This window comes from Lycium ferocissimum, chromosome 9 (assembly GCF_029784015.1).
Source record: "Lycium ferocissimum isolate CSIRO_LF1 chromosome 9, AGI_CSIRO_Lferr_CH_V1, whole genome shotgun sequence".
NCBI lineage: Eukaryota > Viridiplantae > Streptophyta > Magnoliopsida > Solanales > Solanaceae > Lycium > Lycium ferocissimum.
The window spans coordinates 57,873,040-57,893,966 of record NC_081350.1 but is presented as its reverse complement, the minus strand read 5'-3'; the positions used below and the strand labels follow the sequence as shown (position 1 = coordinate 57,893,966).

Genomic DNA, 20,927 nt, shown 5'->3' with positions numbered 1-20,927 from the left:
GCAAAATTAATTGAGTTTGTTTTGAGCTTAACTTATCTAAAGCGAACATAAGTTGAAAACATAAGCAAAAAAAATAAGTTGGACTACCCCAACTTATTTTTTTTTGACTTATAAGTTGTTTCCAACTTATAATTTCTTTTTAAGCTATCCAAATGCAGCTCTTAGTCTTAAAAGACTTATAATCTAGCCCCAAAGTCTTGAAAACTACAAAATAGTTTCCACCCCAAAGTCTTAAAAGACTTGCACCCCTGCCTCAAAATCTTAAAAACTACTCCATCCGATCAAAAAGAATATTCACTTAACCTTTTTTTCGTTGGGTTAAAAAGAGCGTTCACTTAACAAATCAAAAGAGAATTAACCTTATTTTTTTTAGATTTACCCCTATTAAGTGCTATGCCATCAAATTCCAATACATATTTAATTAAAGCAGTTTAGTCAAATTACTTATTTTGATTAAGAGTTACTCCCTCCGTCCCATAATAAGTGTCACCTAAACAAAAAAAAAAGTCCAATAATGAGTGTCACCTTAGAAAACCAAGACATAAATTGACTAATTTTTTCCAACTCTATCCTTAGACAAAAAATGACAAGTTAAAGTAATATTTAAATGATGATTGAAAAAGTCACATAGTAACTTTATATTGTTGGATTTCCAATGTCAAAAGGATTACTACTTGTGCATGCTCTAATTAAAAAGAAAAAAGTAATTTATTTTTATTATATAGGGATATAGTAGTAAACTTCACATTATATTATTGATTTCTTAATATGCGTGTTTTTGGCTAAAGTGATACTTATTATGAGATGAAGGGAGTAATTTTTTTAGATCTGTATAAATAGTTAGTTAAGTGAACACTCTTTTTTATCCGGAGAGAGTACAAAATAGTCTCATTTTCATAACCAACAACCACATTCAGTTGCCGATTTTCTCAAGCTCCGCTTACCCTCAAGCCTATTTAAAACTCCTTTCTGATAAACCAAAAAAAAAAAAAAAAAAAAAAAAAAAAAAAAAAAAACCAAAACTAAGCTAGTATTTCATCATCCCCATCTAAAACCCTTTCACATACACAACAACAAATCCATGGCTTCTTCTTCTTCACTCTCTTTCACTTCTCAACTCATCAAATCTCCCATTTCCTACAAAAACCCCACTTACCAATCATCCAAACAGCCCCTCCCCTCAATTCACTGTGGTATTCGTGAACTAAGAGAAAGAATCACCTCAGTAAAAAACACCCAAAAACTTACAGAAGCAATGAAATTAGTAGCAGCAGCCAAGATTAGAAAAGCCCAAGAATCAGTCATTAACACTAGACCATTTAATGAAAACTTAGTTGATATGTGTTATAACATAACACAACAACTTCAATTAGAAGATGTGGAAATACCCTTAACTGAAAAAAGACCAGTAAAGAAAGTTGCCCTTGTTGTTATTACTGGTGAAAGAGGTCTTTGTGGGGGTTTTAATAATGCAATCATCAAGAAAGCTGAAACCCGAATAGCGGAATTGATTAATCTTGGTGTTGACTATACTCTGATCAGTGTTGGTAAAAAGGGTAATTCTTATTTTCGTCGAAGGAAAGGTGAATTTGTTGAAAGGTATGTCGAAGGAGAGAGTTTTCCTACTGTAAAAGAAGCTCAGGTTATAGCTGATGATGTTTTCTCATTGTTTATAAGTGAAGAAGTTGATAAAGTTGAGGTTTTGTATACTAAGTTTGTTTCGTTGATTAAATCCGATCCGGTGATACATAGTTTGTTACCATTGTCGACGAAAGGAGAGGTTTTCGATGTGAATGGGAAGAGTGTTGATGTTGATGAAGATGAGTTCTTTAAGTTGACTACTAAAGAAGGGAAATTGGTTGTGGAGAGGGATCATTTGAGGGTGAAAAAGGGGACATTTTTGCAAAATATGGAGTTTGAGCAAGACCCTGCTCAGATTCTTGATGCAATGATGCCTCTTTATTTGAATAGCCAGATTTTGAGGGCACTTCAAGAGTCATTTGCAAGTGAACTTGCAGCTAGAATGAATGCAATGAGTAGTGCCACGGATAATGCGGTTGAGTTGAAGAGGAACCTTTCGGTTGCTTATAATCGGGAGAGGCAGGCGAAGATCACTGGTGAGATATTGGAGATTGTTGCTGGAGCGGAGGCACTTACGTAGCTGTGCTGATTCTCGTTTTGTTTTTTGTAATTTGGATATCATTTAGTGTGTTTCATTGACTCCTTTTGCAAATAGAAGCTTGTTGGAGGCTTACGAAGATGTCATGGAGTTTCATCACGGTGACTATTTTTCAATTACTGGACCGGAAAGCGGCTAGCATGCGCTATTACTATCATATGAATTTAGTAATTGTTCTCGTTTCACACTAAGACGCATCTTCAATCAGAGGTGAAATACATTGGCCCAACAAATTCGAAGTCAAGTTCTGTAAGGTCTATATAAAATCTTTACTAGAAGGTTCTTCATAATGCTCGAACTCAATATCTTTAAACTAGGAGTTTCCAATAGTAGTATGCTTTACTGGCTATAGATATAGATGCTGAAATTTCTTTATGCTCAAGATGTGTTTAGGAGATAGTTTCCTAAGAGTTTGTTTTCTGCCAGAGTTTAGCACATGGCATGGTGCATTTGGATATTCAGGATTAAGAAAATTAAGCTTATGTTCTGATTAGTGGAACTATATCTCATTGCTTTGAGCCTAGAATCCTACTTTCCATGATGTAACAAACCATGGTTCGAACTGTTGGCTTATTTGTTATATTGAATCCGTGTCTCCTTTTGATTAAATCCTTTCCATTCTGTCTTAAAGAAGAGCAGATGCTGGAATGGCAACTTTATTGATTCGTCTCTTTGTAATGCATTCTGTGTTTTTCTACAAATTTAGGATGCTTGCTAGTAATATACATAGTATTTGTTAGTGATAAGGAAATTTTCATGAAGAAATATCTTTTTGGCATGGAACTATCCTTTATTTGCTCCTCTGTAGCCTGTACTTGAATCATCAGTTTTTGAGGGTACTGCTAATGATGTCCATGCTAACTTGGTTAAGGCATTGAGTTTATTTCTCGTGTCCTTCACAAGCAACAAATTATTTTCTGTTTCCAAGTTGTCTACAATTTAGTTTGGGGTACTTTTTCTGAGTTTAATAAGTGTGTATATGAAGGTAAGAGAGAAGTTTGGAGTCTCCAGGAGTAGCATACTTCACTAGCTGTAGGAGTAGCATACTTCACTAGCCGTATACGGATGAAAAAATTGACAAGAAAAGTTCCTTAGTAAGGGAGTTTATTTGGTGCCTGTCTTTCAGCTTATGTTGTCATATGGGTACTTAGGAGTAATAAGATTCAGCTTATGTTGTTATCAGTGGAACTATATTTCATTGCCTCAGGCCTGGGAGCACTTTAGGTTAATTATCCTACTTTTGTTGATGTTGAAAACGTTGTTCAAGTTGTTGCCTCATTCATTATATTGAATCCTAGTCTCTTTTTGCTTATATTCTTTCCAATATCAACATTTGGATGTCCTATTGGATCTAGTCCTGTTTGGCTTAGCTGAATTGAAGTAGCTTTTCAGCACTAAGTGCTCACTTTTTAAGTGATGAGGCTGAATTATGAATAAGCAATTGCGAGCTTTGATCAATAACGAGTGATAGAGAGATTATTGGGACTGAACAACTAATTGTGTATTGAGATTTTCATTGAAATACTGTCCTCAAATTTTAGCTAATGTTTAAGGTACTTTGTTTCCTGAAGTCAGAGATCTGCAAATTCAACTCACTCAATTATAAGTCATTAGTCCTATATATTTCATTCTTTTGGAGCAGCAGCAGTTCCCTCCAAAACTTAATTTCCACCTTTTGCTTGTCCAGAAAATGATCAAAAATCTTTAATGTATGAGTTTTGGTTCATTTGGTCCTTAATTTATAGGCATAAAAAATGTTTGATCCTACGCCGTATAAATACAGACAATCGTTACTTTTTCTGTATCTTCCTCCATATACTATCGCTTTAGCTCAATCAAAGGAAATTATAGGCTTCCTTTCTTACTCCATTGAATATATTCACCATAAACTTATAATTTTTCTTCATTCTATCCATGCATCGAAAGTTTTTCCATAGCTTTTTAAGGGGTTATGTATTTTGATGTGGGTTTTGAAATCAGGTTGATCGATACAAGAATATACCTTTATTTTGTAGTTTGATGGCTCACATGCAGTGCACATGCCGAGTGATTCTATTTATTTTTACAACAAAAAATTATCTTTATTTATATGGCTTAGGATCAAACTAATCATTTTTTAAAATACTCTCTGTCCCATATTAATTGTCCACATTACTAAAAATATTTGTCCCAAAGTGTTTGTCAATTAACAAAATCAAGATAGAATTAATTAATTTTTTTCTATTTTATCCTTAACGTTAATTATTTTTGAAAATAACTAATATTGATTTGAGTGCAATTTATTGAGAGATAAGGGTTTATAGTAAAATACAGTTTCATTTATGATGTCTTAAGAGGCGTGTAAAGCGGAAAGTAGACAAGAAACATGAGACGGAGGGAGTATATTAAGGGTCATTTCCCTCATATTTAATATATTAAGGACAAAAAGGAAGCAAGGAGTACCATTTTGATAATTTTCTCTTTTTTTTTTTTTTTTTTTTTAAATTATTGGGGTCTAAACTGGAACTTATATTAAAACTACGATAGATTAAAAAGCTGGTCATTAACTCCAGCCTGAACATTACATATAGGGAGCAGGGAGGGAGGACGTGTTAACAAAAGTAGTGGCAGTATTACTGAATTAGTATTTAGTATTATTAGTACAAAACAGTAGCTTCCTATGATGCTTATAACAAAAAGTGTTGCTGATGTTTGCTGAGATTTTGCGCATGGATTGATGTCCTACTTATATGCTTGGAGTATGTCCAAAACTTGCAGAGCTGGTTCTTCATAAACTTTTAGAGTAATCCCAGTAGCTTGTGCTGATTCCATACTAATGTGTGCTATCTTGTCTGCCAGAAGATTCTGCTCCTATAGATATGCTGCATAGTGTGACTATCTACCGTGTTGATGAGGTACCTGCAATCAGCCATCAAAGATGAGTGTAAACCATTATTCGTCCCTAGTAGTTGTGCTACCTGATCAAAGTTTGTGTCAATTTCAATAGGTGCCAAATTGTGAGATTGTGCAATTGATAACCCTTGAAGTAAAGAATGTATATTCAACAAGCGCGACATTGTGATGTTGCACTGCTGCAGCAAAACCCAAGACCCAGTTGCCTGCTTTATCCCGGAAAACACCACCCAAACCACAAACGTTTTATACACATTTGGCAACCAATTAGGATCATCTTAACTGCTGTCAAAAGAAAAAGAGAAGTTTTTAGTGAATCGTCATTTTCTCACGGTTGGATGGCTATGAAGTATACTGAGGTTAAGGTACAATATCGAGCTCGAGATGTTAGAAGATGCAAAATCAATGGGTATAGGAGCTGCTATTGAATCCGGTCTTAGATGGTTGGTTCCTTCAAAAGCCATGAAATTCAGACACGAAAAATGGGAGATCGAAGAGAACTTGAAAAAGGAAAAAAATAGAACAGAAGACAAAAGGGAAATAAACAGAAGATTACCAAAAACTTAAGAGAAGCATACCTGAACTTGTTTGAAAGGACAAAGAATTGTCTGGAAGTCTGGAGAAAATTGGAAGGTATGGGCTTGTGTCTATTAGCCCGTGCAAGCATGGACCCAACACTTTGCATTGTAGCCATTTTGTTTCGACAAACACAATGCTTTGTATTGAATTTTTTTTAAAAAAATCAGAAGATTTTTCCACGCAACAAGAGCATAATGTGGCTATTCGCTTAACAAATATCTGCAACAAAAAGACATACGGAAGATGCCTCTCCGACAACCATTCTAGAGCCTCGGCTACTTCATCTTTATGCCATGCTTCTTGTTGTAGCAAGCATTATGTTATTACGTAGCTTTGTCTTACAGGTTGGTGCAGCATAACTTGTTCAACTTAGAACTGTCTAGGCTTCTTTCTTCCTTTGCCTGAAGACTTGGAGCTGCAATACATGGTTTAAAAGGAAGTAATATTGCATGGTTAACACTTTTAATTGACTGCCCTTCAAATAATAAATGATTTGACATCGAAACTGAGAAAATGTAAATGGTGAATCATATATATGGGCCATTAACCTCCATACGAATTCCTCTCCATAATATAGGATAATAATAAGAGAACATGGGAGCTCAACACTTCCCTTTTGAGATGGTTTCTCCATATATAATCAACAACAAATCAGTGATGGAAGACAGAGCTTTGATTTATCGAAAATCAACAATGCTTACAATAGTCTGAAAACTTGGGTTTTAATAGTCCTTTCCACATATGATTTGAACAAAGGAAAAATAGATAACTAAGATAAGCATGTTGCAATATTTACACAATAAAACACCTGATCATCTTCGGCTATCTTCAATGAAAATGGCTTTTCACCATGCTGCAATACAAAACCATTAATATAAAGAATGCAATTAAAAGCAAGGATACTTCAAAGCTCACTACAGAGAAAATATGGTGTTCCTTGGGTTCATACTAAAGCTAAGAATCGTTTAAAGAACGACTTCATTAATATGGCACTGTATATCTATCTTTATGGGTAAATGGTAGTAGTTCCCAGGTTGTTCAAATTGGAGTAGTTGTCAGATACTTGGGTAGCGAATGTGGTTAATACAAAGAAGAGGATTAAAGACATCATATTTTATTAAAACAGAGCAGATTCCAGGTTACAACCTATAGCAAATAATTTCTTGAAAGAAATGCTTATCGTAACTCCAATAATTATGAATGCTAATGTTGTCAACAGAATCGAATCATTAAGCAGAAAGTAAAACTCCCTACGAAGGGAATGAATAGCTCTCGTAGACTGCAGATAAAATTTACAATAAAAATAATAAAGATACCCACTGTAATTCCACAAGTGAGGTCTGGGAGAGGATAGTATGTAGACCTTAAAAAGTTAGTTGTTCATAAAAGACGGGAATATAATTTTTTCTTGATTTACGTCAACAATAAACTCCAGCCATAAAAGCAAAATATTAGAGGTATATAGAAAGGTGGATGCTCTACTTAGAATGGATAATTATCATTTAGAATATCTAGGTGATAAAAGTATTTACTTGATTCTTAGCGTTTTTAAAAATTTACCTAGCCCCTCAATGGAACAAACTGTAAAAAGTGAAGAACATCTATGGCTCGTGGCTATATAGAGCTATAAAAGACACTCTATGGGAGATGAGCTCATCTTTACTAAAGCACTTTTTACGAAAGATTTAAGAGAGGATGAACCTTTTACAGAGCTTTAAAAATGCTTGCATTATCAGAGGAACTAGAAGATGTCACTCACTTAATCTTGTAGTTTTTTCCCAGAATGGAACAGCCAATCTGACCATATAAACATTTCTCAGAAGCTATTCTAGCAATTTCAGAGTATGAAGAAGTTAACATGCTCTGTTGTTTATTGATGGTCTTTTCTTCTAGTTCTCACTAATAGTAAGCTAATATATCTCTCAAGTGTTGAATATTTTTCTTCAAACAAATTCTATTATTCGTAAACTTAAATCACATGAGAGGTGAAATATATCCCCGACCTAATAAGTAGTAGAGTGTGCAGAATTTGAAATATTATTTGGTGTGGCAAGACATTACTTTTTATAACCTAAATGTTACATTGTGGTAGTTTGAGCTTATGGACATGTAAATAGCATGTCTGAAAACTTAGCATGGAGTTTAAATCACTTAACTATCTAACTTCTGCCAAAATTAAAATATAGAAACAAATTCTAACAGGATACAAAAATAAATTTCAAACAAAATAATCAAACAATAAAGTGAATCAAAATAAGATGCAATGAGTCTAGGGGTGTTCATGGTTCGGTTTGGGTCGGTTATTGATTAAAACCATAATCAAACCCATTTAGTCGGTTTTTAAATGTCTAAAACCATAACCAAACCAAATAAAATAATAACCAACGGTTTGGTTATTATGGGTTTGGTTCGATTTTTCGGTTTATGACTAGCAGCCATGAGACTGAGTAAAACATTAAAAAGTTGAAAAAGACGTGTCTTTTTTTTTTTTGTTCAAACGATAACTTTTATTTATAGTTTAAGGTGGAACATACATCATAGAAATATTTTCATTATTAGTGATAGTGTAGTCTTTCAAGTTCCAAAGTTGCTAAACTATTACATATAGAGCTAAAAACTTAGTAGTGGCTGCACCATTTTTGTCATCTTAATACACATACCTGGAAATTAAGTAGAGCATAGGAGCTTTTAGTTGTTGTTACAAACATACATATTAATTAAACATAAAGACTACCTAAAATTAAAATGAAAATATATGAAATAAAAAAACTTTGTGTAATGATCCCAAACTTTGGAGCCGTACTTGCATTTTGCCCTCAATTCTCCCATTTTATTAAAAAAACTTTGTGTAATGATCCAAACTTCAGATGTTTTTCTATCATTATCCCCAAGGCTAGGGTCTCGACTATAAGGAGTTGTTCTTTTATGCTTTTTAGGAGGATTACCCACGGAAGAAGTATTAGGGCATTACCATGTGCTTGAGTTGCAGCAAATGCTGATGTTACTGAAGTATCTTCTATAGGAATCTCCTAATCTACAACCTCTGTTCTTTTCATATGAAAAATATTAGAAGTTTAGGACCCATTCAAACAAGAAAAACGAAAGGTATAAATTCGAAAAAAAAAACCTAAAATCAAATGGCTGACAAAGAAAAGCTAAAAATTTAAGTTAAAGACATTAGACTCTAACGTGAGCTTCTGTTAGTAGGTTTACACTTAACACTTAAAAGAGTTAAAAGACTTAAAGACATGGGCTTGGACATATTCTTAAAAACATGATAAGTAGAAGCAAAATCAAATTAATGATTAAAAGGTATAAAATATTTATAATTATTTATGAAAAATTAATATTATACATATAAATAATTATAAAATTTATGTATATAATTTATCGGTTCGGTTCGGTTATTTATTCGGTTATTTTTTAATAGAACCATAACCAAACCAAATATTATCGGTTTTTAAAATTTAAAACCAAATCAAACCAAACCAAACCAAATGTCGGTTTTTTTATTCGGTTTGGTTTTGGTTTTAACCAAAACCGTGAACAGCCCTAGCAATGACATTAATAAAAATGGAATCTTTGTCCATTTAAATGAGGAACAACTATCGAAAGCCGATTAAAACGCCATTTTACTCTAAAAGCAGGAAGAAAACCTCTGCCAAATTGTCACTTCTCCTACCAAAAATTCTCAAAAAACAAATATATCATTGTATAAAGGAGAAAGTATATAAAAACGAAACCTGCTGTGGGCTGTGGGTTCTAAAGCCACGCTGAATAGAAAATAACAGTATGCGACATCAGCTTATGTTAGATGACTAAATGCCCTCAAGTTGAGCGTTAAAGCCAAAAACTAACATGTCGATCCTGAATAGTTAACTCATGCATCTACAGTAGTTAAAAAAAAATAAATAAAATGAGATTACAAGATTACATATTTGTATTACGTAGTTTGCATAATATTATGTTAAAGGAAAAAAGTTTACGTTGATTGAAACCCAAAAAAAATGTAGAAGAACTATTACATAAATATGTGTAAAATATATACCATTTATATACATTATATCGTTTATAGGTTAAATAGATACATATATATATATATATATATATATATGTCAGGGCATTTAAGCCTGTTTCTAGTTCTGGGGGGATCCCAGATTGCAGTTCATTACAAAAAGCAAATTCACGTTCATAAATAATTCCTAATATGTCTGTCCAAAATACGCTATTCACAAACACAAGAGGAACTGCTAGGATCTTGATCCTTTCAAAAGTTGTTGTCTTCCACCTTTTTAGCTAGCTGATCTGTCATTTTGTTTTGATCGCGATAGCTATGCTTTAGTACCGGATGTCCTAGTTCTCTCATTAAGGATATGCATTCAGAGATAATCGGCATTGTTGATGTCATCCCTGTTGCGTCTGTGTTGATCTCAATAGGCATCAAGTTATTTTCTAGTGCTATTTCATTATTCCCATCTAAAACCCTTGCACATACACAATAACAAATCCATGGCTTCTTCTTCACTCTCTTTCATTTCTCAAGTCATCAAATCTCCCATTTCCAACAAAAACCCCACTTTCCAATCATCCAAACAGCCCCTTCCTTCAATTCACTGTGGTACGTGAACTAAGAGAAAGAATCACCACAGTAAAAAACACCCAAAAACTTACAGAAGCAATGAAATTAGTAGCAGCAGCCAAGATTAGAAAAGCCCAAGAATCAGTCATTAACACTAGACCATTTAATGAAAACTTAGTTGATATGTTATATAACATAACACAACAACTTCAATTAGAAGATGCAGAAATACGCTTAACTGAAAAAAGACCAGTAAAGAAAGTTGCCCTTGTTGTTATTACTGGTGAAAGAGGTCTTTGTGGGGGTTTTAATAATGCAATCATCAAGAAAGCTGAAACCCGAATAGCGGAATTGATTAATCTTGGTGTTGAGTATACTTTGATCAGTGTTGGTAAAAACGGTAATTCTTATTTTCGTCGTAGGAAAGGTGAATTTGTTGATAGGTATGTTGAAGGAGAGAGTTTTCCTACTGTAAAAGAAGATCAGGTTATAGCTGATGATGTTTTTTCATTGTTTATAAGTCAAGAAGTTGAGGTTTTGTATACTAAGTTTGTTTCGTTGATCAAATCTGATCCGGTAATACATAGTTTGTTACCATTGTCGGCGAAGGAGAGGTTTTCCATGTGAATGGGAAGAGTGTTGATGTAGATGAAGATGAGTTCTTTAAGTTGACTACTAAAGGATGGAATTTGGTTGTGGAGAGGGAACATTTGAAGATTAAAAAGGGTACATTTTTGCAAAATTTGTTGGGACATAGATCTGATTCATTCGTACATAGACTAGATGGTTGGTGCCCGTGCCTTTCCCACATCATTCTTTGTATATTAGCACTTCACGAGATTGGGAAAAAAGGAATTCAATATCGAACCACTAAAAAGGAAGGATTGTTGCCTACTAAATTCACTATTTACAACATAATAACACTGCATAGTGTTTCCTTGCATTGGGGATCAAAGTCCTACAAAGATATTCAAATATTTTGAAGTCCACCGAGTGATGAATTGTGTGCAACAATTTTAACTTTGAAGGACCATTTCGAACCACGGGAGAAGATTATTTTTTCCTCCAAGCTCTGACAGATCATCATTCACCCTACCTTGTGAAGCATTTTATTGTTCCAAGGGATCCCACTAGATAGACATGTGCTACAGGTATACTTCAATGATTTTAAATGGGGCAAATCTGCAGAAAACCATTTACAACAACAACCTAGATCTAAACCATGCTAAACCGACTTTCAATGTCATATGCTAGTATTGCATTCGGCAGAAGATAGAATTTTCTTTGAGTGCTGGACTTTATCCAAAAAAAAAAAAGAGATCCAAGGTAATTAGAGGCAAATAAGTCTCGACTGCCTATATTCGAATTAAGAGGAAAATGAGACTTCCCCCACCACCTTTACATTAAATTTATGAAGCAGGGGATTGCAAGCTGCAAGTAGATTGAATCTGGGGCCCAATAATATCTGGTTTTAATATATCCGGAGTTGCTATGAAAAGAAAGCAACTGACCATAGGAGCATGTTTTCTCCCCTTACAGTACACCTTGAATAAAACACTGGCCATAGGGGAGGATGTCGCGTTTATATAGGCTATGAGATTCTGTGCATCTGCATAGCTAATGCGTGTTGCTGGAAGAAAGTAATCGCGTGCAGGTATAGTGTAACCTTCAATTTGGTCTATTATTAGAATCATAGCAGCAGCACCAGCATCTTTCACTGGTTGTCCTTTGGGAATTGCTGTTACGTTCCACACAACACTAATTTCCCTCAACATTTTCAAGTGATTCTGGGCGACAAACAAAATAAATAAATGTTGTTCAATGCTGGGTAGACTATTGGTAGCAACGTTGGAGGGAAATCATTTGGTTAGGAAGTTGCTTCACCATTACTTATTCGCCTAAACACAAACACTCCGGAATAAGTTTAGGCCGAGTTCTTGACTGGTTTCTGTATGATCTCGCTGTACCAGAGTAGTAGTCTGTGCGAGAGAATTGTCTGTAAGCCAGTCACTTATATCAACAACTACTATTTTCGGCGTAACAACTATTTGTTTATTTAAGTGTACATTTCCATTTACCTTCTGGTTTTATACCTCCAAATAAAGCTCTCCAACACTATCCTAAAAAGTTACAATTAAAGATGGTTATCCGCAAACACGCTTAGGGTCCACTGCTAACTTTGGCTAAGCTTGGAAAGACGCATAAGTTGCAAACTAAGTGCTTACCTTAAGTTTCTTAGTTACTTTTATGTCATCAATCATCAACTCGGTAATCAGATCCTGTCAAAAAGCAACAAAGATCAATAATCATGCTTAATGTCACAAAAAGCAAAGAGCTAAGTCTATAAATTTATAAGGGAAGAGCATGTGTATTTTGGAGTGTGTATCCATAGTTATATACACATAAAGCCCGAAGAAAAACTAAACAATATGAACAAAGCAGAATATCAGAGGAAATCTTACATTAGTAGGATGTTAAATTATGCTAAGAAAGGCACGTACATTTGATAGGATTTAGATAATCCCAATGGTTTACTTTATACAAACGGAGCGATTTTCTCTCTTCATTAAATAGAGAGGACATATATAGGCTGCAAGTTAGTAAAGGAGCGGTAGCACCCCTGTATTCCAAAAAGCTTAAAACTTTTAATATCAAGTTGACTAAACATGTCTATGCTAAAAGAAACGGCACTTGTACTGCTAAACAAGAACCATATAGAACAAAGGCTTAATTCAAGTGATTACTTTCTGAACGTCTGATTGCTGCAATTCTGTCCCAAGATAGAAAAGTCCTACTTTCCTTCTTGATAAGCCATACTTCTGAATTCACTCTCCCTCTGTTTTATTCTGGGAAACACGAAGAAAAAACATGGTTCTATTTTTTCCTCAACAAATACTAAAAATATTGCCGAACTTTTATACCCTGTCAAGTTCAAATAGGAAGGAGGCAGAGAGAGAAATGCAAATGTTATAAGGTCAAGAACCAATGGATTAACTAATACATACAAATAATGCGCAACTTTATTCTTACATGCAATCATTTAGAACGAAAAATCAATAAATCTATAAGGAGGAATCCTGCTAACCTCAAAGTCTTCACTATTCAGTGCCATAGCCCATAGACTTTTAGCATTCCCTTTGATTAGATCGATTTCTTGCAGAATTTGTTGGAAGTCGGAGTCATGCCACGTCTTCTTGCTTTCATAAACAATGACTTCAGAGGTCTTTCACCTGTAAGCATCTATGATTTAATACTGAATTTAAGGATTTTTTAAAGATAAATCAAGAGTATATTCAAGTAAAACTTAGAATATTATTCTTAAACTGTGAAAATGGAAGTTTCCAGATAGTTGGCTGATTGACCTATGACCATGAGGCAAGTCAATCCAGTCCTTCGATCACAGCCAATTATTTCAGAAATTTTTTGCATCGAAAAGCCAGAGTTTCCGGAAATTTCAATGACTTGGCATTCGAATTTGAATACATAATAAAGGGACTCGAGCTTAAGATATGTAGCTTTCCCCACATAAGCTAAATTTCTCAACCACTATTAATTATTATCATCTGAGAAAGTAGTTTATTATTTCATATTACCATCACTATTATTGTAGCTGCAATCTGTAATCAACATGAACTATACTATTTAAAGGGCAAAAACTATATAAGGGGTGTTTGGTTTGGATAATATAAATTATTTTCTACATTAGTTAAATGATGTTAGTATTATACATTGTAATTGATTAAAGCTAGCTAACATGTTTTGTTAAATGATAAGTGAGGTTAGTAGCATGTTGCTCCTCATATTTTCTACATTAGTAGCATGTTGCTCCTCTTTTTTTCCTGCTCTCTTTTCTCTCTAGTCAAAGTAAATATGAAGCAACACAAATTATAAGAATGTACTTGCAAGATAGAACATTCTAGGAAGATGCGGCCCTTTTGAAATACTATCATTCCGCAAGCCTTCATGGTAATATTCAATAAAAGTGTCCGAACCTACTGTTACAGAACAAAAGAAGCTAATGCAAGAGTGGAAAATAAGAAAAAAATCTCGGATAAGGCATTATATTATGATTTAAACAAATATGCCTCTTAACTTCAGCGAAAACTCAACTGGTTAACTAATAGGTTAAGCACGCCGTGTGTTATTATTACTAGTGTAATACAAAGTAGTACACAATAGAGTAATGAAGGATCCAAAGCATGTACAACCACATAAATGGGAATGAATATATTTTACTCATTGAAATCATACATGTAAATTTTATGTAATAAATAGATACACTGATCTTTGTTTTACTTCACTTAATTTGGACTTGCATAATTGATGATTTCCCTTTTGGAACTGGCCTAGAATTTTAATCTGACAATGAAAATCAGAGCTAAAAAGGTCAAACTAACCTAGAGGAGGTATCAACATGCAATGAACAAGTAAATTCAAAAGCGGATGGTTAAATCATATATACAAAGACAATCAGAAATGGCAAACATATGCTCGTACCTAAGGCAAAACCCCAAATTTGGGTATGAACCCTAACTTCCAATTTCATAATTTAGCCACTAATTAGGAATGAATCATGCAATAATAGTTTCTAATCATCAATTCCATACTTAATGAAGCTAACCTAATCAATAATTCAAGATTTAATAGCCCAGAATGAAGAACCCACAAAACCCTCTTTCAATCCACCATTTTTTTAAGGAAACTAGCATGTTTAATGGATTCATGCTGTGATTAATGGAATATGGAATAGCAATGAAGATGGAAGGACTTAGCACAATGATTTTTCCCAAGAAATGCCTTGAAATGCTCCCAATAGCTCTATTTTTGGAGTGGTATTGAATGAAAGAATTAGGGCTTTTAACACACATTTAATGAATCTGACTGCCCGTCACCCGCTTCCGCGCTCACTCTAGCACTTCAGCGGTCCCATTATGCGGTCCATGCCAAATGTACTAGGCCGCTATAGCAAAGAAGGTCACCGTTATAGCGGCACCGCTACCGCGGTCCTATGTCACGCCCCGAACCATGGCCTGGGCGAAACACGACACTTGGTGCCTTACTGTATATGACCGAGCGAACCACATGGCTTGATAAATCATCATAAGGCATACATGAGCGGATTATAACATGAAACATGAAGGGCTTTACGAAAACACATGAAGTCATAATAATTAATAAAATACTCATTTAAAACATGAATGCGGAAATATCGTTAATCGAGCCAAAGATGGCTAAACAACTCTGAGTATCTAACATAACATAACTGACTAGTCTATAAAACCGCTAACATGAACATGTGTCTGCTAAACATAACTGCTGGGACAAGGCCCCCAGCATACCTTTAATGCATGACTAACATAAGGAAATAGATGAATGACTAAACTCCGAAGGAGATGGGGCTCACCAATAAGCTGATACGTGAAGAATCCTACTGAGCAGATGAGTCGTCCTATAAATCCGTAACTGTATCGTGAAATGCAAGCACCTGGGTAATAGAAAGGGGACGTCAGCACGTTGAATGTACTGGTATGTAAAGTGATTGAATGAAATAACATGGGACATGAAATAACATGATAAGAAGTGAAACTGAAACTGAAATCTGGTCATGAACATGAATATACATCGGTATGACATGAGTAAAAACGTTTTAAGTAGGGAGAGCATAAACATAACCGACAACATGAAGTCTGGTACTTGCGCCCTACTAGCAAAGCCTCTCATACCTTGCCAGGGTATAAGATTTAATATGACATGAAAGGATCCAATCAATATTAAGGAATCGTCCTATTGGGCGGAGCGATCCTTAGCCTACGGTGGCTAACGTAGTTTCAGGCTGCTTGAAGCCTTTTCGGTAATTAGTGCAACTTCCAAAAACATGAACATGAAAATAGGTGGCGTCTGAGCCCATGGTTTTTCATAAAACATGACTTGCATTATACATGGATATAGCTACATAATATACTTGGATGAAAACGTGTAAACATGTAAAGTGTTTCATGAAAATAAACATAGTAATTAATAACTTGCATGTAAGAACCCATGGAATGCAAAGTATGGGTTTTCATGTATTACAGACAGACTCTCCATAACCAAAATGGAATATCAAGAATACAATAACGAACTATTCATAGAAACATGGTATATCATAGTATATAGACTTAAAGTTATCATGAACATATCTAGAACCCTAGTTTTCGTATAATCTCATACTTTTATGGAAGAACGTGGCATGGGGAAGAACAATATGTTTTCACACGTAGATAGAAACTCTACATACCTTAATCGCTCCAAAAACTTGAGAAAAGTCTAAATCTTTGAAGAAGAATTCCAAAATCTTGAACCTTGAGATGGGTTTTCTTGAAAACCCTAGGTTGTTAACATAGGATTTCGCTTAGAATTCATGTATAATCATTAAAATTCACTTGGAATACATGGGAGGGACTTGCCTTGATGTATAAGGATGAGGAGAAGAGAGAATGGTCGTTCTAGGGCTTGGAGATGTGAAGAATGAAGTGAAAAAACCTTAAAACAAAGTTTTAAAGTTGCTGTCGGACCTATTTTATGCTCACCTTAGGCCCATTTTACGGCCCGTAAATCAGATTTACGGACCATAAATCCTACCGTAAATATGTAAAAGTTTGCTGGATTTTTTGGACAATTTTATGGCCCTTAAATTCTGCCGTAAATCGGCAGAACACTGTTTTAGTAAAACGGGCATAACTTTTTGTACAGATATATGTTTGACCTCCATAATATAGTGTTGGAAAGGTATTTCAAAGATATACAACTTTCAAGAAGGATGTTTTCCCAAATTCCAAATATATTTTTCCGTATACTCATTTAAGTAAGACCTAGTGCAAACTCACTTGAAAACACGTTCCGTAGGGTAGCTTCCGACTTTAGTTTGCCCATGGACTCTTCTTATGTCTTGAGTTGGTTTCAAACACCGTTTCTACACTACTCATATTGGCTTCATTATATCCCCATCTTACGAGTCAAATCTTATCCCGAATGCACGAGGTGTTACATCCTAGTGCCGCTAAAGCGGGACACCAGACACCAGAATTCCCCAAGTTTCATCAACTCAACCCGAAATTTCGACTATCACCCGAGACCATCTGCTCACAAACCATATATGTAGACATACATAAAAACACGCTACGAACGCACTCGTGGCCTCGAAATTCCCAACGGAGGTCTCGTTGACCGAGTCAACCCCCGATACCTCAAAACTAACCTCCCAACCCAAGTCCCAAAAGGCACCCGAGTGCATTGAGAACAAAACTGAATATACACACGAGTTCTAAAAGATCATTCGGACATCTCGGAATTGACGGATTCCCAAAAAAGGTTTGTTTATAAAAAAGTCAACTTTGAGTCAACTATTTTTCACTTTAAGCCTAAATTTCCCACAAAGTCACCCAAATCATAACACCAGACCTCGGGAAGTGTGTCAACGGTCCCCTTAGGTCAAATGTGAGCTAACAAGGCTCGATAAAGGATCAAAAGCACCGAAAAGGCAATGATGACCAAACGGGTCGTTACACTAAATGCTCCAACAGACGCTATCCAGGTGCAAGGCGGCCTCCAAACATCACTGCCAAGCGTCACGTTTTTGGTAATTTTGTACTCAATTTTTTTTTTGAGTTCAACATACTTGATAAAATGTTTATTTTACTATTTTTTGTCCCTCTTTTTAGGCGATTATCACATTTCTAGTACCAGATTAGGACATGCTATAAGTCCTAAGTTAGTCATTACTTTAACTTTGCGCATTTTATTGGCTACATTTTTAATGACGTTTTTATTTTAAATAAATATAGTATAAAATTAGCTACACTTGGCATCCCAGCTAGTAGATTTTATATATATATATCGGCCTGGTGACGTGGCACACCTCACTGATCAGAAATGCTATTTATCTTTTTTCCTTTTTTTTTTTTTCCTTCTTAAGTCTCTTTCCCTCATTTATCAATTCAATTCGGCATTGATTATTTTTCCTGAAACGTTTTCATCAGACGGTTACTGCACAATTAATGGATGCGACTTGATTCATGGTTTAAATGTCTGTTGCCCATACCTACTTTCACAGCGACCAAAATGCTCTAATTTTAATACGCTATCCTCATTCTCTTCCACAAGCTTTACAGTAAAACACATTTATTTAATCACGAGTGTTTGTTGTTGGTTAAACTGCATATTTTCCCCCATTTTATGCCCATCACAAAGAACATAAGCAAACCTAGCATATGTAGATGATTTTATTTAAGTCTAAAATCGAATTTACTAGAGTTCCAGCCAAAGCTTCAAGAATCTAGAGGGTTTATATTACTTACAAAATTACAAAGATTGTCCTATGTTTTGTGTTCATTTCTTCTTTTGTCTCTTTAAAGTGGGCTTATTCTTTTCTTAAACAGAAAGATTGTATTATGTTCTGTGTTCACTTCTTCTTTTGTCTCTTTAAAGTGGATTTATTCTAAAAAATTCTGTTGAATTTTGTTAAACACAAAGATTGTACTATGTTCTATGTTCACTTCTTCCTTTATCTCTTTAAAGTAGGTTTATTCTAATAATTTATGTTGAATTTTGTTAAACACGAAATGATGCCGAATGTTACACCTTGGAAAATTTCGCGTCGTTTGCATTATAAGTAAACTAACGTAAGCGCAAAGTGGACATGAAGCCCTTACGAAGTTAAGGAAGATATCTAACAATTTTAAGTATGTGCCTTAAGGTTTCGGAGTTAAATAAATCGGCGGAAGCAAGTTCGTTGAGACTAGAATTGGTGTCATGTTTTTGGCAGGTTTGCATCATTTGTGCTATACATTGTCTAGCATTAGCTTGAGAGGGAGTTATAGGGCTCCTTATATGGTTAATGAAAGTTTACATAAGTGTTAAGCAGGTACCATAAGGATTAGAGGTCAAACGAATCGAAAAGAACGCATTTTCGCTAAAATTGGAGTTTGTAGGCAGTTTGCGGCTGCATATTGAGTTTGCTGTGCCGCAAACTGGCCACAAACTTGCCATTTTGGGCGAACTCACTGCCCAAAGACCACTCCAAGATGAGGTGGAGAGATGCGGCCGCAAGTTACAACTTGCTGGGCCGCATCTCCACCGCAAGTAGAGACGGAAGGGCGGTTTTAAACACTTTTTAAGCTCCAAAAGGTCCCCTTTTTCATATACACTTTCCACACTTTTCTCTCCACATTATAATAGTGTTCTTGAAGGTTCTCCATCATTGAAAACATTCCATTCCATCACAAGAGAAGATCAAACTCCAAAACATCAAGCTAACCCATGGAAAATGATTGTTCATGCTTCTACTTAATGTTGTGGTGAATTTGGTTTTGGAAGAAGTTGAGTGAGGTGAAGCTCTTATAGTGTAAGGTATGTTCTTCATCTTATTTCTTATTATTTAGTTGTCTTGAAGTTTTAGCAAGCCTTAAAAAGGAAGAGAATTATAGTAGAGAGGTCACAAGGTATTAAGTTGAAGATAATAGCTATGGGTTGAGTTTGAAAAGGAAAAGTTGAGTTTGAAAAGGAAAATTTTGATTTAATTAAGTTTAATTTGAATGAAAATATGTTGATTATGGTATTTTTGATGTTGCTATTGTTGTTTGGGAGTTGTTTTGATATTTGATGGAAGTAGATGAAATAGGGGAAATGCTGCCCAATTTTCGTTAGCTCACTCATTACTCTAGTTTGACCTTATGAGAGCTTTCAAGGCTTAACTCTAGTATGAATCATCTTCAATGTAGATTTACAAGCTTAGGAGGATAAGCATTAAGTAGTTAAGGAGACGACAAGGTATGTTAAGGCTGTCGCTTTTCTTTCTTATGGCATGATCTCATTGATACAACCCATATGAATGATATCCTTATTGACTCCATTCCTAGAAATGTTAGAAGCTTATGTTCTTGATTCTCTTATGATATTATTGATCCTTGTCTCAGGATTAATGATTATTGATCTTGTTTATTGATATTGATCTCATCTTATGATTATTGTTCCTTCAAGGTGAGATATGTTCATGACGATAATTCCATAGTGACAATCGGAGGTTTACCGACCTTACGTCACTCCGATAGAGTTATATATATATATATATATATATATATATATATATATATATATATATATGTATGTATATATATATAATATATATATATATATATATATATATATATATATACACACACACACATATATATATATATATATACATATATATATATATATATATATATACATACATATATATATATATATATATATATATATGGTGTATACATACATATCTATCTATATACATACATATATCTATATATATATATATATATATATATATAGTATGTATGTATTTTCTCACACAGCGCCGCGCTATAGTCGGCCGGTATGTATGTATTTTCTCACACATCGCCGCGCTATAGTTGGCCGGGCAGGCAAGTAGGTGTACACACCACTGCAGTGGGCAGATTATGATGTTACCCCGGACGCGGGATGCCCCAGACGGGGGATGATGATGATATTATGATAACATCGAGTCTATATGGCTGGGTACGGTAATATATATATGTATGTTTATGAAAATGTTTTTTTTAAAAGCCAAGCATGCATGACATCTGCCTTAAGGGGCATTCAGAAGTATAGGTTGATCTCTTTTATCTTATGTTATATTTATATTTTCATTATGTTGTT

General features: G+C 34.7%; 1 protein-coding gene and 1 pseudogene across 1 annotated transcript; both read left to right on the top strand.

The window, feature by feature from the left end:
- Window positions 1-979: 979 nt before the first annotated feature.
- LOC132031370 (ATP synthase gamma chain, chloroplastic-like) lies at window positions 980-2,310 on the top strand. The gene has a single exon (XM_059421306.1). The coding sequence runs from the start codon at window positions 1,082-1,084 to the stop codon at window positions 2,159-2,161; it is 1,080 nt and encodes a 359-aa protein (XP_059277289.1). The 5' UTR covers window positions 980-1,081; the 3' UTR covers window positions 2,162-2,310.
- A 7,849-nt stretch (window positions 2,311-10,159) lies between these two features.
- LOC132032097 (ATP synthase gamma chain, chloroplastic-like) lies at window positions 10,160-11,212 on the top strand (annotated as a pseudogene).
- The last annotated feature ends 9,715 nt before the right edge of the window (window positions 11,213-20,927 follow it).